Genomic DNA, 18,215 nt, shown 5'->3' with positions numbered 1-18,215 from the left:
CTTAAAGCACACACAGCAGCAATGGGCCCCTAAACCCTAGACAATCAGCTGCAAGGGACCTTAACTGCACAGGCCTCTCTAAAGCATTCAGACCGTGCTTTAGCAGGCCTAACGGGCTGATCACGGCCCTGCCGCCCCTCAGCGCACAGGCCCCGAGCCCCGCCCGGGCGCGCACAGGCCCAGCGCTGCCGGCGCCTTCCGGGGCGGAGCCGGGGCGGGCCGCGGCCGAGCGGAGCGGAGCCGAGCGGAGCGGGACCATGATGGCGCAGCGGGCTCTCCCCAACCCCTACGCGGACTATGACAAGTCCTTGGCCACTAGCTACTTCGACGCGGCCGGGCGGGTGAGCGGGGCTGGGGCGAGGCGGCCGCGGGGAGCTGCCCCGGGCATGCAGACAGAGAGCTGTCTCGTTACAAACTCGCTGTTCCCGGCTGTGTGCCCGCCGGCTGTCCCCTGGGTACCGATGCCCACCTGCCTACTGGCGTTGTCTTCACGCTTGGTGGGTTTTCTCTCCACAGCTGACCCCCGAATTCTCGCAGCGGCTGAATAACAAAATCAGGGAGCTKCTGCAGCAGATGGAGAGGGGCCTCAAGTCCGCCGACCCGCACGACTGCACCGCATACACCGGCTGGGCAGGTAGGGTCGGATCCTATGGGGCAGGAGATGCTTGGAGCACACTTCTAGATCAGGCCGGGGCAGACCGTGGGGGTCTGGCCATTAAAACGGTCGCAGTACATCCATGTCAAGAATGGCACTCATTCTGCATGTTTTAGCCCATTAGAACAAAGGGATGTCCTTCTCAGGACTCCCCATTTTTGAAGGAGGTTTCGAATTACTGAGCAAAGACCACAGTGTCAAAGGGCAGGACTGAACGCAGTCTTGGTTAGTGSTGAATTTATGCAACGGAGAAAGCCAGCACTTGCTGGAGAGTAGACATGGGAGCCTTCAAAGGGATGGTCTCCAAATCCAGCCGTGGTTGGGATGGTGATGAGAAAACCAGTGTTCCATCCAGTGCTCCATGAGGTAGGCTGGTGCACATGCTAGGTCGTTTACCTGCAATGAGTGTTTACATCTGGCAGCAGTGAGGTAACATCTGAGATAATTCCATCTTTTCTGTTCAGGCTGAATTTTATCTGATGAGTTTGTCTGACTGGCAGGTTGCTCCATTCCTGCTCCCCAGGTAGTGCCTCTCCACTTAGCAAGGTCTAGGTCTGCTCCAGTACCTGCTGGAAGGAGCAGAAATGCTAATGTGAGTATAACAAAGTGTGGAAGCCTTTCTSACGCTAACTTGTGTGCAAAGCTTCCAGGAGCTTGTCTTTCTCCTATTCTGCATTTCCAACCTGATTTTCTTTCTTTGGGAGTGTGCCCTGTCTTCCTCTCCCYGTTTCTACTCACTGGTGCCAGGGAGGACACACCTCTTTCTGTGGCCCGTTTTTAGCTGCTGCTGTGTGCTTTGTCTCCTGCCTTCTGCAGTGTGCCAGGCCGTAGGCAGAGACCGTAGGGTAAAATTAATCACATGCTTGCTGCAAGATTTTTTGCTGCTGTTGCTWTTCTTTTAGTGCTTCACTGCAATCTTAAGTGGTAACTTTCTACATACAGTCTGGGTGTGGTTGGCTTGTGTGTGGGTGCTGTGGAGCTTAATGCCAACAGTTTGCCTGAGACAGGGATGTTCACTGTGTTAGTGTAAAACTAACGTTGCAGCTTGATGACAGCAGTGCCAGAAATATCTGCTTAAAAATTATCTAAGGCAGACAGGCATTGAGAGCATTCAAGAGAAGTTAATAAGGAATACTAGAATGGCAGTATTAAATTCCAGCTTGGAAGATTTCATCTGTTGGTATCTTAGCAGCAGTCTGCTCCTGCTGCCAATGAATGTATACATTTCTGCTGAGTGCTGACTGATTTCTCACCTTGGGAGACACGTTCAGTTTTCCAGTCTGTGTGACCCTGCTCTGAGGTCYCCTCCAATGAAAAGCATTGCACGAKTGAAGATGGTCTGCRGTCATGATGGCAAAGTCTGCTTCTGATCAGAAAATTCAGGAGATAAAGCAGGAGGATAGTTGATGTTAGGAGTACACTCAGAACCTTTGGGGAGAAGGAAAACACMTTTCCCCAGATGCCRTGTTCCGTTCCTTAAGGTGGTCATAAGGTACTTCATGTTGGAAAGTGACTGCAATTATGAAACGGTTGAAAACTCTGGTAGGATTTCAGCTTGTTTTTATTTGGAAGGGAGTTTCTSAAGAGGGATTCTTCTCTCTTCCTCTCTGAGATCATTCCTCAGTGGGCACACAGCCTTTTTGCCTCGGCTAATAGGAAAAAAATCCATGGACAGATTTCCTAGAGGTCACAGCCATTATGGTGAAGTTTGCAGATGTTACTTTGTCACCCTACCTCCTTTTCCAATCCTAGCTATGTTAATTTATTCAGAGCTGGTTTCCAGAGACAAAATTAATTGGGCCGAGAGCGTGGCTTTTTCCTGTAATTGGTTGTGTAGGAAAGGTTTGTTGAGTATTTCCTCATGTAAATCATGGCCCAGGAGTCTGAAATCAACCCTCACTCTCATGGCCACTAATAAAGAGAGATTTGAAATATGTCTCTCTTGGTGCAAACTCTGCATGAAATGTAACTTGCTTAAGTGTACTACATTACGCTCAGTAATAAGCAGCATATGCTGGCRTTTTACTTTGGGGCCCTTTTCTTTCCCAACACACTTGACAGAGCCCTGTTCTCACAGCCTGCACTTGTTCCAGAGAAGCCCCAGATTCTTGGCACATGAAGTTGGAGCAGAGAGAGGGAAGGACTTAGATKTTCAGCTCAGAGATAGGAAAAACACACTTTGGATCAAGATTATCCAGCATATGGCCAAGTGCCCTCAAAACACATTTGAATCAGTTTATTATGGTCTCATTCAGTTCCCATGTAGATCAGGACCCCATAGACAGCACCTGGTATGTGCTGGGTGCAGACCAGCCTCRGCTGTTTTGTTCTGGTTTGGCTTTTCATCAGTTTAGCAAGACTGCTGGAAGAGTTTTTTTCCTAATTTGTTTCACTGATGTCACAATGTTAACTGAGGGAAGGTAAACTGCTCTAAGCTAATTGTGAGTCAGAAGCAGTTCAGATCCTGGCAGAAGCATAGCACCCTCGTGCATTTTCAAACAGATTAGCATGAGGATGCTGAGGAGTCCATAYATGCCTGCTGGAGTTTGTGATAATGCAAAAGGCCTTGCTCTGAGGACTGCCTTGACTGGGACTGTAGATATTGAAAAGGGAATGGAAGGAAATTCACTTCTGTCACCAGCTGACTGCAGAAGCTAGGAAGCTCCTGAGTCCAGTGCCTACTGRACTGTTCCATCCTTCCAAGGTGATTAGGTATAAAAGGGAGAGATTCCCCTTCCTCCACTCTATGATAGTGCATTTGGAATTTGTTTCCTATGCAAGCATTTCCTTCTCTGGCAATGTCTTAGTCGTGGCTTTCAGGGCCTCTGAAAGAGCTCAGTGAGTCCAGCTGGCCTGCCCCTTCCACAGCTTTTGGCTGGCCCATTGGGAAGCAGGGACAAGGAGCACGGCTCAATTGTATTTTGAAGGGAAGGACATGTAAGAATGAAATTATGACTGAACCATTTCAGGAAAATTTCTGGAAAAAACACTTTTCATTCACTTTAGTGCAATATGTTCTTTTTCATCTCAGAACTTAGAGAACTTGCACCCCCTTTAGTCCTGTTCTGAAAAATAGAAATCCTCAGATAATCCCTACAAAACAAGAGTAAGTGAGGCTGAATTTGGTGAGAGTTAAATAGTGCCTTGTGTGATCCACAGAAACTACATTCGTGCCAAATGCTTGGTGGGTAGTTTCTGTGACATTTCTGTTSTTGGAGATAGTCAGTGTTTGACTGGAGAATGCCCAGAGCAATGGCATGTAAATTTGAGGTTGACCTTCTTTTCAGAGGGTTGGAGTACATCACCACTGATCCCCCCTAGCCTAACCTGTTGCAGGATTTTGTGATAGGGTAAAATGTTTTAGAAAAGAAGCTTTGTTACCCAGTGTTTAAGGCAGGATAAATACTTAAACATCCTGAATAATGTCCCGTGTTCCACAGTGCACTGGAAAGGTAGGCTGCAAGCTGGCTTCCCAGCCAGTTCTGAATGTGGCCTTCCAGGGATGCCTCACTGTTGCATGCAGCGTGGCTTTGGCATGCATTTAGGAGTGCAAGGTAACATCTCATGTGGCTGCATCAGAAAARATTCTAATTGTGCTTTGAGCTTGGCAATAAAGTTGGGCCATCCTTGCTAACTTTTACCCCATGCCTGACTTAAAATGACATCAGCTGTCTCACTAGAAACCATCAGGCTTCATCACTGTGCAGAGATAGGATTCTGCTGCTTCTCTCTGTGTTTGACATCCTGCTTTGAGGGTGCTGGCTGACTCACTTCCCTGGGTCAGTGCAAGACCTCTAGGTCTTTATGACTCTAGATGACCGGTTTGAACAAAATAYCCTCTTGTGGCAATCTCCTGTCCTTGGTAGAAGCACAGCTCAGCTCCTGCTGGGTAAGGAGGCATGTTCAGAACAGTCTAATGGCATAACTGCTTGCAGAGGTAGTGCAATCCAACAAAAGAGCAAGTCTAAACTTGTGAGAAGTTTAGCTGCTCTTTGATCAACAGAATGGTCATATGCATGAGATACTCYTTCTGCCTACTCCAGTGCTTTAGCYCACAAGCAAGTCCTTTCCTGGTATTTCCAGCAGTGCCTGCACTTTTGAAAGCAATGGATGCTGAAGTCAGGGCATCAGCACAAGCCAACTGGTGCAAGCAATTCCATTTCTACTATGTACAGTTTAAGTTTTCTCCTGTGACCCACTCAGAAGAAAGTTCTGCACCTACCATACTGCCCATACAGGAGGGTGAGAGAAGAGAGGTGCTGCTTGCTGGGCTTCTGAAGGTGTTGACTAAGCAGGCTTTGAGACAATGCAGAATAGACTTTTGCCCCGATTCCCTGCAGTGAGCAAGCATCTTTGGCATTGGCACTCGACTCCAGTGTGTTGGCTTCCTGCRTGCTGGAGGTGGCCATTTCAGTCATCAGAGCCCTGTTGGGCTGTCAGTAGCATATGTTCACTGCAGCCCTGCTCCATCAAGGGCTCTCTGATCCATTCCCCATCACATTTGGCTCTGTAGCAGGAGCAAGGAATAAAAAACTTGGACATCTGAGGAACTACAGAGAAGAAGGTCCAGTAGTAACCAATCAACAGAACAAAGCCAAGACATCTTTGGCAGTAGCAGGCCACAGGTGGCCACTGCATGGCAGTTCTGCTGGAAAAAATCAGAGGTCTTAAAATTAGGTCACATTTCCAACTGGGACACTGAACATAGACTCCAGAGCACACAGAAATGGAGCAGATTCACAGCCTACCTAGCCCCATGTGTCTGATGATGTATACCACTTAAAGCATGCCAAACAAACCCCCAGTCAGCAAGTCCTACCTTGTCAGTCGGGGCGAGGAAGATATTATTGGATAGGGGGTGAGGCAGAGCAGTGGAAGAGCTTCTGCAGAACATTGCCTTAACTGAGCCAAGGTTATTGGGTRGATGTTCTTGTCTCCAGCCTTCACTGCCTCTGAAATACTCTGCCTGGATCTTGGCACACAGGTTAATACAGGATATTCCCAGCCAGGTGGCTGCATTTTGTATCCTTCTACATACACCTGTCAACATTGCCTCTTCATGCTTGGCCTGCCCTCCTCTGCTGCCTTCCCTACTCTGGGGCTCACAGATGGCARCAGAGTGAGAAGCAGGCTCAAGGCAGCACTGCTTGCACCCTTCTGAACGATTTGGGAGTAGGAATTCCTTGAGGAATGAGTTAAGAAAACTGGCTATAGRTTCAGTTCATAAGACCTTTGGGTTTTAAAGAAGGGAAAATTATTTGGGAAAGCGACTCCATCCTTTAGTACAGGTCAGTGATTGTTTGGAGTCTTGACAAAGATGCTTGGGCCTAGGAGGAATTGGGGTGAGAAACGTTTGAAAAGAGGAGAAACAAAGAAATCAGAGGAAAACAATGCTGAGGCATTTACTTTCTAACAATTCAATCCTAGCAGTGGTCTTGACAGGGTAGTTATGTGCATAATTAAGGTGGTATGAKAGCAGTGGGAATAGAAACAACTTAGAAAGCTAAAAGTTGTATATTAAATCAGATAAGTCATGAGTGCAAGTTGTGGTTGGACAGCTACCAGGCCAATAAGAGTCTAAAAGATGTACTGGGTACTAAATAAATCAAGGAGAGTCACTTGACATTTTCTGGCTGGAAAAAGAGGGTTCCCCTTTAAAGAAGGGCTTCATATCCACATCCTGTAGACTTGAGTGATGGCACTGTACAGCCGAGCTCTCTCTAGAATTGCTAGCACTGAATTGCTTAGAGTGAGAGCAAGGTTATTAGCTTCAGCAGGAAATGGAAATTTTATACATAATGTACATGTGGAATTGAATTATTTGTAGCATGAAGCTTTGGAGATTACCCATGCAAAACGAGAAAATGATCTAAGTTTGAAACTGTCCTCAGTACGCTGGAAGGTAATTTTGCAGCATGCTTGCCCCCTTGACCTTAACACATCAAAATCTGCAGAGATTGGCTCAATTAATTTAGGTTTAAATGCAGGACCTGAGTCTTCTTGGAAATGATTACTGGTAAGGGGAGAAATATGCCCTTATCAAAGGGATATAAGCCAGTAGATTTTTAAGTGCATATTTGAGGAYGGCTCCCAGATTAGAAGGATGGTTCAAGTGTGGCAGACCTTTCAGGCACAGACTTACTTAAGGCTCCTCAGTTACCTACTAAAAGCTTCAAGAGCTSGGTGAAGAGAAGACAGACAGAGGCAAAGGACAGCAATTGATGTGACTSCACAGTAGCAGAATTATTTCTATAGCTGGCCAGCACATTGGACAGCTCTAGTAAGGACTATGCAGCCTTTTCCAGCATTTCAGGCAGCTGTTTGTGTTTCAGACAAGGGGTGATCTCATGAGGGATGTGCTGCCAAGGAGAATTGGGCAGTGCCYTTTTTTTCTTTTTTCTAGGATGCACCAGTCCTTGCTGTAGGGCTTGGGACTTGCTCATCAGCAAGAGATGATGTTCAGGGAGCTGTAACAACCTTGCTGGTACTTTCCAGTGGAAAGGAATTTAAAAAGAATAATATAAGGGGAAAAATAGTCAAGTAGGATGTCTGGATGTCTTAAGGGTGCTGTTTCTCTTGCGCTGATGGCGTGTCACTTTTTTTTTTAAAGTCCAATCCAAGCTAAGTGACCYAACCCCTTACTCCCTAAGCATGGGGAAGAAATAGAGGGTGACAACTCTGAGCTGCTCTGTCACAGGTACCATCTGCCCAAAAATGATTTTTTCCACCTTCACTGTTGAGCAGCCATCACAGGTACAGTGTATGGATTCAGGTGGGTTTGTCTAGGTCTCATCTTTTGCTCCTTGCCACTACAATTATATGTAATTGTATATAAAATTGTATGCAATTCTGTGCTGTTCTCCAGACCCTCCCGGGTCAGACCCTGCTGTTGTCTTGACCTGCCATCCACACACAAGCAGCATCAAGTATAAGGAGATGAAGGAAAGGAAAGGAATCTCTGAGTTATGTCTCTGGATGTGCTTGAGAAGCTTGTCTATAGAGTTTTATGCCTTAGATGAAGCTGAGGACAAGGCCAGACTTTTAGGTTCATTAAAGTAATAGGAAGAGCAAACATTTCTAGTGGATACAAWCTTCATGTTCCTTCTGCAGGCATTGCTTTGCTGTATTTGCACCTGTATGATGTGTATGGAGACCCAGCCTATCTTCAGGTGGCCCATGAGTATGTGAAGAAGAGTCTGAGCTGCCTGACCAGGCGATCCATCACCTTCCTGTGTGGTGATGCCGGGCCCCTGGCAGTGGCTGCTGTCATCTACCACAAGCTGCAGAACCAGAAGCAGGCAGCAGACTGCATCACACGGTAAAACTCTTCGTTATGTCTTTGATCTGACCTTCCTCTTGCTCATAGAGCTGGCCTGGGCTTGTATGAGGCACTCTCTGACAAACGTGAACACATTTTGTTGCAGTCTCATGTGAGAAGTAATTTAGTAAYTTAGCAAGGCAGCACAAACTTTTCCTGCCCTGGTGAAAGAGGTGGTTTAAGGACAAAACATTTGCATGGCATCTGCAGGCTGGGGAGCAAGGATATTGTTCAGCTGGTATTGCCATCTTAAAAATAAATCTGATAAACACAGGAAGAAAAAAGTGCCAAAATGAAAAAAAAAAAAAAATCCAGAAGGTGCGGTCTGGTGTTTTTTGAGAACACTAATTTAGCTTTAGAGTCATTTTGATGAGAAGGAAAAATGTGGTAAGATTATTAGATTTAATTTTGGCACTTGCTTCCACTTGCACTTTATTAGTTATCTTTGACTTAAACGTCAGATTGACAGCATCCCTTTCAACTGCAGCATGCAGCTGGTTATGATTCATTTATTTCTATTTCCTGCCTTTCCTCGACTGTTTTCAAATGTATTTTTGTTGGGTATTTACRACAAGAAAAGGACAAACAAGCAGTCCTAGAGCAGCAGAGGAAGGAAAATGGTTAAGAGGAGATGCAGTTGCAATCTTTTCTAGAATAAGGGAGATTGGTTTTAAGAAGGTGAGAAACAGCCCTGCAGAGAGTTTCTATTTACACATGGTCAGCATAAAGAAAGACAAAACCCCTGATGCTTTGGAACACTGACTGTCCTTAAGCAGCCATGAGCAAGTGATGCATAACAGCAATTAAAAAGAGCCATGGGTGGGAATCAGAGGTGTCTGTATTGTTTGGAGACCAAGTTGGCTCTCCTTTAACTAAGAATAACTTCTGGTTTATCTAGATGCAGTCAGTCTGAGGACAGAACACTCTTCTTTATTCTGATAATAATCTTTTAGATTTTGCTTTGATGGCATGACAAATCTTACAGTGATTACAGTACTGGTCAGTTGTGGTCAATGCATAATTCCCATGCTTTGAAAAAGATCCATAATTCATGATTACTGGCTGAGGTCTYCCCTACCCATATCCCTCTTGTTCCACCTACGGTTTGGTGGCAGAATAGAATCTGGTTATTAATTCTGCCCTGCATCTAATGGTATAATAAAGGCAGAATACTGGAAACAAGTTTCTTTATACGTCTGAGAGGTGGAAAAGAGAATTAACGTGTCTTTCTCAAATGAACAGTTTTACTGTCATTACTCTGTCACCAATTCCCAGAGCAGTTGGCCTGACAGTGCTCCTTTAAAATAGTATTTCTTTGAGAAGTAGCTCCCTAAATCAAAACTCTTAAGTGGTTTTTGAGTATGCTGTTTAGTTGCAGAACAGTTGCTAAGCTGTGCATRGAAAGAGCACTTCTATCAGAGCTGTGGAGAAGAAGGGGTTCTCTGCATTTTGTTCTCTGTCTTTTAAAGCACCTCATCTCTACAGAGCYAGTGGAGAGAATCGATCAGCCAGGTTTTACTTGCAGTGGAAGAGACAGAAGCTTGCTTTTTCCTAATTGAGTTCATGACCAACAAATGTACTTTTATGCTCTAGAGACTAATGTTTCAGGGCAGCCTGTTTTCCAARAGCCTGTGAAAATCTGAGCCATGTTCTAGAAGCCCTCTTTTTCCTGTCACCTCCCACCAATTCAGAAGGTCAAAGCTTTGCTTTCAGAGCCAATGGTTAGAAAAATCCCATTTTGCTCTGCAGCTGCCTTGATTTCCCTCTGTCTAGAAACTGCCAGTTGTTGGCAGTTGAGGTAGTAGGCTGATATGTGAATAGTAGTGGCACTTCCTTTCAGAGACATCTATTTACCCCTCAYATTGTGTATGCAATCAGTTGAGCAGCATTCCACATATCTCCTTCTGAATGCATGACCACATTTCAAAAAAAGCAGAAACAACTGGCAGSCTTCCTCACCTGATGATACTGCTTGAAAAGGAGTTAGAGGTAAAGCTGTAAGGCACAAGTAGTAAGACCAGTRGCTCCATCTGCTCCAGACTTCCCCATGAAAAGAAGATATATCACATCCAGACCTGAGAAAATCCCTACAGCTGCTATTACAATTCATGCATCCATCCATTCCTTCTATTTCACCTGACATTTCCTRACATCTCAGAACTGAAAAACATCACCAGCCAGCTTCTCTTCTGGCCAGCCTGCTGCTAGGCAATCTACCTGTCCAAAATCTACATGGAAACCCTCTTTAAGCTGCCTTCCTTGGACTTGGAGACAGGTGCCATGAGGAGGCAGCAGGCCTGAGAGAAGAACCCATGCCTGGTGTAAAATGTATCTCTCAGGTTTAATCTGTGAGAAACCTCCCCCATGGAGCAATCCACATCTCAAGTGGTACAAGAGCCAATCTGAGACAATGCTCCTTCCTTTCTCCTTCCATATCCCTGCTCAYTTTGAGTCCAGTGCCAAGGGAAAGTTTCCTGCCATGAGAAGTCACAGCCCAGCATCCTCTCTACTTGGGACATTTGGTTGCTTCTTTCCTTTGCAGCACATTGTTGTGAAGKCCCTGGAGCCCAGGGAACAAAGGCTGCCAAGCATCTTTTCTGTTGTTCACACTGCTGTGACAAGGAAGCCTGRCACACACAGAGCTTTAGCCCAGGTTCCCCCCTCAAGTCGCTTTSCAAGCTGGTGCTCCTAAAACCCAAGCACATGGTGTGAGTGCATTGTGAAGAGCTGAGCAGACTGAAGCAAAGAGCCAAACAAAAGGCAGAGGGGAAGGGGCGATTCCAYATCTTGTGTAGCTGGAAGGTTGAGAGCCAGAGGCCAGCCTAATAACTTCCAGGGCACAGGCAGTGTGAAGGACTGAACTGTGGTTTTGACTTCAGTCTTAGTGCTTGTTTACATGGCTTTGARTGTCTTCTCACCCCCATCCATGTGAATTTTTCATTGTAGTTTGCTCCACCTGCACAAGGCTGACCCACGAGTGCCAGATGAACTGCTCTATGGGCGCATGGGCTATCTCTCTGCACTGATATTTGTGAACCAGCACCTTAAAGAGGAAAAGATCCCTCAAAGTCACATTCAGCAGGTACTGTGCCTTTTGCTAATTTGGTATCTCTCTCTTCCCATGCAGCTCGTCTTGGGGCAGGTAGAAATCAGTGCTAGATACAAAGAACTCTAGCAATAAAGGAAAAATTACATTATGGTATACCTGCTCTTCTTCCAAAGGGACAAAGCATCRTGTGTCCCCCACTGTCCATGTACATCCATAGGCAGTACTGGTCTGGCATACATTTCACTCCACTCTCCTCTTGGGCAGAAAACAAATCTASTTCTGTGTCAGGATACACACTGTGCTGTATCCAAGACAACAAGATTTCCCTCAGCCACTTTTATTCCCATCCACAGATCTGCGAAGCAGTTCTAGCCTCAGGAGAGAACCTGGCCAAAAAGAGGAACTTTACAGCAAAGAGCCCACTGATGTATGAGTGGTACCAGGAGTACTATGTAGGAGCGGCCCATGGTTTGGCTGGGATTTAYTATTATCTCATGCAGGTAAGAGGCATGAGGGAAGGGAGGACCCCTTAACAGCTGTTTTACATTTCTTTGAATGAGGAATAGCATTTGAATTGGCTCTTGGCAATGTCAAACTGGGAAAGATACCTTGTCTGATGSACTTAGCCATGTGTTATTATGCATTATCAATTGTAAAGGTTTTCTTCAAATCTAAGATTGAATCTCCAGTCTTGGAGATCTGTGGAGAAATGTGACTTGTATTAACCAGCAGTTCACATAGTGGAGGCCTATAGCAACAAGCTCTCTTGCATAGAGGGCTAGGTGACATGCTAGGGACAGTCTTTGTTTCTGGGATGCAAGGGTAGGACTCAAAATAAGTCCCTGCCAAAAGGCAGAGCAGCCAGGGGCTGAATGGGTAGTTGTGAAGTGTGAAAGCCCAAACCACAGAGATTACTTAATTTACCAGGAGCAAGCTGAAATGTAGCCATAGTTGACTTTGTTTCCACCTTTCAGGGGCAGACCTTGAGTCTCTTAGGGACAGATGGAATGGTAATTCTCCCTGATTTAAATGTTTTCTCTCTCTTAGCCTGGCCTTGGAGTGAGCCAAGTAAAGCTGCACAACACAGTCAAACCCAGTGTGGACTATGTCTGCCAGCTCAAGTTCCCATCTGGGAATTACCCTCCATGCATCGGTGACACCAGAGACCTGCTCGTCCATTGGTGCCATGGAGCACCAGGTGTAATCTACATGCTTGTCCAGGCCTACAAGGTACCAGTAACCTTGCAAAAACCCTTCAGAGACCCCTGAATGTGGAGCTTCCTCTGGAGAAGATGCTGTGAGATGCCTCCCCTGCCTGGAAGTAGGATGGCTTGTTACAGTGAAATCACCCTACAGGAACCACTAACTGATACAGAAATTAGTCTATTAAAAAATACTTCTGAAAATATCCATCACTTGCATGGGTGTCCTGTTGCAGGTCATGGATGGTGACAACTGRTTGTGTGTGAAGTGATGGTCATACATCCCCACTTAGGATATCAAAAGTATTCTTAAAAGTAAACAGCAAAGTTAGTTCAGCAGGAGACCTAGGTCACTACATCCCACAGGGATGCTCTTTGGAGGACACTGCCTCAGCAAGGATAACAATTTCTTGTCTCTACAGGTCTTTGGGGAGCAGCAGTACCTAAACGATGCCCTGCAGTGTGCAGAAGTGATCTGGAAGCACGGGTTACTGAAGAAAGGCTAYGGGCTGTGCCATGGCACAGCTGGCAATGCTTACGGCTTCCTGGTGCTGTACAACCTCACCCAGAACATGAAATACCTGTATAGGGCCTGCAAGGTAAGAGCTTGTGTGAGGAAGTATTTACTTTTCTCTTCTACATCATTACCTTTGCAATACAATTTCTTCAGACATGGAGCTAGATCTGACCAGCTGTACCAATCCTTCTGCAGTGGAGTCACCGTCTGACAGCCTTCCCTCAGAAGCCTTGCTTTGCAAGGAGTAACGTGAGGACAGGAGATAGTATTTTTTTTCAAGATTTGCCTTTAACCAAATTTGAACACTTCTTGTACCTCTTTTCTCAGTTTGCAGAGTGGTGTTTAAGCTATGGCCAGCATGGGTGTCGGACTCCAGATACGCCATTCTCTCTCTTTGAAGGTAATCTCAGTCTCTAGCCTTGTGTTTTGCTCCTGGATCAGAGCTGATCCAGCCCCAAGGAAAACTGAATACACACTCCACTAGAGCCTTTGCAAAAYTCAGGGTAGAGGATGGAAAGGAAACTTTATACCCATTCCCAGAAGCAGTCTCCCTGCAGGCTGAAGTCTTAGCTGGAGCATCTTGTCCTCTTGGRCCTCCCACGCAGATTCTGCATACAGGTCTCAAGGGGAATTCTTTCATGGCTAGAGGCTTCCTTTTGGTTATCCATAGCCTGGCTTCTCAGACAGTCTCTTTCCTGTGCATTTTTAAGGATTGAAATCCTTCATGAGTATTCCAGTTTGATTCTAAAGGTGAGGAACAAATTTGGACTGCTTTTATGGGCCTTGTTGGCTGCTATGGCATTTTGTGCCTCCTGCTAACAGTTCCCCCCAAATCTGCCATTAGCAGGTATTGCTGAAGGAGCCAACCTCTAACCCTTCTATGAGCTAATCTAAATCTCCCCAAGCTGCTGCAGGATAAGGGACAACAGCTTTCCATCAGTGAGGACCTTGGGCAGCAGTGTTGCGAAGACCTGAGTTTTACAAAGCTGAGCAGTKTTGAACTTGTGGATTGGTAAAGCAGAAGGGAGGGAGCTGGAGTGGGGAAAAGACCCATTATGTTTTCCCAGGTGCTTTTCAACATTTARCTTCAAATATTCAACATTAACTTCAAAATGCTTTTCCCCACTGAAGTTACCAAAGTTGCTTGGGAAACGTGGGCTCAGACCTTGAAAGTTATTTAGACCTTTTCTTGTCTCTTCATAACTCATTCAGTCCCTGGGAATTTGTCTGAAGCACTGTGTGGTTTTTTTTATCCTCAGGAATGGCTGGAACGATTTACTTTCTTGCTGACCTGCTGGTGCCTACCAAGGCCAAGTTCCCTGCGTTTGAACTCTAAATCTAAGTCTTGCTTGGCAGTTTCCAGCCTGTATCGTTCTGCACTTGGAAACACAGTTTGAGGTTGCCTTCTCCTTTTTCCAGACTCATCGTTGTTCACCTAACTCAATGTAAATCCATCCTCTTGAGGGCATGCTGAGTTCTGTAACATTTCTAGTCATCTCATTACATTGTTTWGATTTAAAAGACAGAATGCAGATTTTGCTGGTGTCATTTAACAACTCAGGGCTGCAGGTGGGAGCAGGGAGACAGTATTTTGTTTGCTACAGAGTTTTGCTTTTTTCTGTATCCCATTTCCCCAGAAGAAGTTTTCTATTAAATGTAACCTGGGGTATTTAACTTCTTTTTGTGCTAACAAATAGTTGCAGGAATTTAGCTGCCTTTGGAAAACRGCAGATGGAAAACTGAAACTATTGCCCTGCAAATTGTTTTCAAGTGCTTTCTTTCTGAGCACCCAGAGAGCAGGTGGTTCAGTATCTGGACACCGCTACATGAAGCAAATGTGATGGACTGGGGAGTCTTCGTATATATTTTTAATATCTTACTGCAACTGGCAGAGCTGGAACTGGCATGCCAAAGGCTTGTCCTGTGTTTGCACCTTTCTGCTCTAAAGGCAAAGGCTGTGTACAGCTCTTTCGTACATTTGCTCCAGTGGCAGACAAATAATCCACTACCATCTTACATTAAACTTTGCTAGTCCGTTGGTCATCTAGTGGCAAACTCCACTCCAAAAGTGAGCTAAGTATACTTGCTTTTGTGGTCTGTTCTGGTAGCTTTGAGAGTTTATTTTGCAGTCTTTATTTAAATTTGTATATTAGGTGGTGCCAGGTGCCCACCAGCAGCAACAAGGGAAAAGAGATGTATGCTACTGAGTTCTGTCAATGTTTAGCCTATTAGGTTTATAGATGTAATTTACATGTTTTCTTTTACAGGCTTTCCCAAACATGGGTTATTTGAGTCACTTGTTTGTGACTTGCTACTGCTTGTTGTAGTTTGATTTGCAACCACACATCTACCCAGCTGGAAAATCTGCACAAGTTAATTGGCTTTGATGTGTCAGGCAGATCAGGTACTTGGCAGGGGGTAAATCTGCTTTTCCGTCCTTAGCTGATGCTGCACCAGTTTGCTGAAATTTGGGACCTGACTCTGTAAGCCACTTTCTTACCACTAAGCATGAGCTAACACTGAGCTCAGRGCAGTTTACAGGTGGAGCCACACAGCTTTGTGCAGTTTAAGGGCAGCTCCTCAGCCTGCACCAGTATGGCCATAGGTTTTATCTTCCAAGGGCTGAGCTGCTGAGTGCMTCAGCAAGAGGCAGGGGAACAGCAGCAGGGCAGCACAGCTACACTCCTGGACTGGCAGTGACCACCAAACCTGGCAAGCTCACACTGGCAKCTGCCTGAACTCAGGACAGCTGAGCCCCAGTGGCATAGCCACACCCTCCAGAACCTCCTGGACAGGCAAAGAGTAGAAACAGGCTGGCTTGTTTCCTCACAGACCATGCTCCTGCTGCCCTCACAGSTTTCTGAAAGTCCATCAAAAGACAGCCTGAAATGCCTCTCCTTGAGACTGGGGATCCCTGTCAGAAACCTCAGGCTTATGTGAACTCAGCAGCAGGCATCCCCTATCATTCACAGGACCTARGCAGCACAGGGAAGTGACTGGGAAGTAGAGAGGAGTTGCCTTATCAAACTTAAGTACTTAAAGTTACTTCCCATCTTGGCTGATGTGATGGCAGTGCAGGCACACTGCTCTGAGCCTGGGTTTCTCTTGGGCACCACTTCTGTAAAGGTTTGTGCAGTTTGGGCCATGGTRGAATGAGAACATCATGTCCCAGAATTGGTACACTGATCAGGGGAGCATCAGGACCATGTGTACAACTGCTGAGTAAAGCACTGTCTAATAAAAATGCTGAAACAACCAAACTTTGGGTTATTTCTACCCCATGCTTTCTGACCAGGATTTGTGTCTGAAGAGATCAACATATACCACAACAGCAGCGCTGGCAGCTTCTGGAGTCTCAGTGGCCTTCCACCCACTCTGAGTGTTAAGAGTATTTCACATTTTTCCCTTTTCTCCAGTCCATCTAGGCCAGTCCTGGGCTTTCCCTTACAGGCTGTGCTGGCCTCCYAGGGCATCCTTTCGCACTGCTGTCTCCATCCAAGACTGCACCCTCCCTCGGTGGGTTCCATTGGAAATCACAATCCTGCAGGTTACTATTAATTGCACCAAAATACACCTTAGTGCAGTRCTGGCCAGCAAAAGGAAGAGGTGGATCTTCCCAAAAGAGCACTGTCCTGCTCAGTGGGAGGAGGAACAGTCCACCTCAGGGAGGCTGTGACTGTCCAGCCAGCAGAGGCTGTAGGACCAAACTATCTGGAGTGGCATGGATAAAGGTGATCCTGCCCTCACCACAAGCATATATTAGGTTGCTTGAGGTCCTGCACAGCCTGGGTTTCCATAGTAGTTAAGATTTGCAGTAAAGGTCTTGAGGAGGGGGGTCTAGCAATGAGGATGAGAATGCAGCTTAGTGTAGTTTCTCTGGTTACCCTTCCTTTCTCATACAGAGGTTTGGTGTGGTGCTGCCCAATTCCACCCACCTTTGTGCCAAAGGGAGGGAGCAGGACCAAGACATGGTTTGAAAACTCATCTGCTGTTTCAACAAGCTGCCTGAGAGGGACACTGTCAGAAGTGTAGATACTTGACACTTGGTGATGGTTATGTTTGTCCATGGTGGTGGTCAGTTTAAAAAATAAAAAATACATAGARTATAACCTATACTCCTATACTAGAAACAAATAAAAACCACATTTTGAATGCTTTGCCATCTGGCTGAGTTTGTGTTCATCTGTGTATACCGGTGTGATCTCAAATRCTGTTAACCAAATGCTGTCTGTAGGTGTGCATGTCCCCCGAGACCCTGACATGTTTTCAGGTCTCAAGAGCTGACAGCAGCGTCAGCTATCAAAGAGATGACATAGGGACAGTGCARGAGGACAGACAGTGCTGTCTCTGCCTAAATGACTTCATTTCTCATTCCTACGTACTAATTTTTCAAGTGCCCACTGTCAGTAATCAGCACTGACAAACTTCAAAAAAGCAGGAGGCAGCAGATGTGCTCAAGATAAATATCTGAGGAGACATGCTGGGGCCCAGCAGGGTTGCCATCTGGGAGACCCCTCGCAGAAGGGTATTGGTGGCCCCAGCAGGTGGCAATGTAGCCTGACAGCAGCAGCCACCATGCTGCTCAAAGCACACAGCCACACTGCTCAGCTGCTAAATCCTAACACGAGAGAACTCGGCTTCAGCTCCTGGGAAAGGCACTCAAACCAAAAAAGTGCACCCAAGTGAGGTTGTGTTTGTATACTGTGTGGAATGACAGATGTGGGAATCATGGAAACCCTTCCAAAAAAAGCACATCTTTCCCAGTTCTGAACCCTGAAGCCACCCAAGCTCCCCATAAGGGAAGACAACTCACGCTCTTCAGGCATGCTCCACATACTGGGTGAAAATACTTTATCTCCCCATGTCATCTTYATGCACATTGCACAAGTTCTTCCACCAACCACTCCCAACTTGCAGAGAATAGAGAACCAAGTACTCCCTTTTCCACAAGTTGCCCTTGGCTCTTTGAAGTCTCCTGCCCCAAATATGCCTCCCCCTAGAATGCCATAGGGACTGGGGATATCCTGAAAGGATAAGAGCATCAGGAAAATCCAGTTGGGCACATGCATAAGGATACCAAGGCTCGACACTGAGGTATTTGTCGAGGGAAAGACCAGGCCTAGGTAGAGCTGAAATGGCTCCTATAGATAAGCTTGCAGTGTTCTCGCTCTCCCCAACTGGGCCAGAGCAACCTTGGTCTCCCTCATCTGCTAATGGACAGCCTTGGGAATTTCCAGGCAACCCCCTGCTTTGGCCACACATGAGGACAGAGAAGCACAAGGCAAGGAACTGGGCCTCAAGGAGTAAGGGGGTCTCAAGCTGTGTGTTTCAGGTTTTCGGGGATCTCTGTGCACAGCATGGGTGCATTGTTACGATGCAAACTCACTCTTAACGCAGCAGAAGACATAAGCCCAGGCGAACACAGAGTTAAACCTCCAAATTCAGTGTCACACCTGCTGTGAATGGATACTGCA

At 46.1% G+C, this 18,215-nt stretch overlaps 1 protein-coding gene across 1 annotated transcript; it reads left to right on the top strand.

Annotated features, from left to right (window-relative positions):
• The first annotated feature begins 200 nt into the window (after positions 1 to 200).
• LANCL1 (LanC like glutathione S-transferase 1) lies at positions 201 to 16,913 on the top strand. Its single transcript, XM_057389868.1, has 9 exons — positions 201 to 341; positions 517 to 634; positions 7,766 to 7,973; positions 10,920 to 11,055; positions 11,376 to 11,522; positions 12,070 to 12,252; positions 12,647 to 12,823; positions 13,069 to 13,141; positions 14,001 to 16,913. Exons 1-9 carry the CDS (start codon positions 258 to 260, stop codon positions 14,075 to 14,077), a joined length of 1,203 nt encoding a protein of 400 aa, XP_057245851.1. The 5' UTR covers positions 201 to 257; the 3' UTR covers positions 14,078 to 16,913.
• The last annotated feature ends 1,302 nt before the right edge of the window (positions 16,914 to 18,215 follow it).

This window comes from Malurus melanocephalus, unplaced genomic scaffold, assembly GCF_030028575.1.
Source record: "Malurus melanocephalus ecotype Western Australia unplaced genomic scaffold, MMel_1.1 scaffold_20, whole genome shotgun sequence".
In the NCBI taxonomy this organism is placed as follows: Eukaryota; Metazoa; Chordata; class Aves; order Passeriformes; family Maluridae; genus Malurus; species Malurus melanocephalus.
Note: the sequence above shows the minus strand (reverse complement) of the source record. Positions and strands in the feature narration are given on the sequence as shown.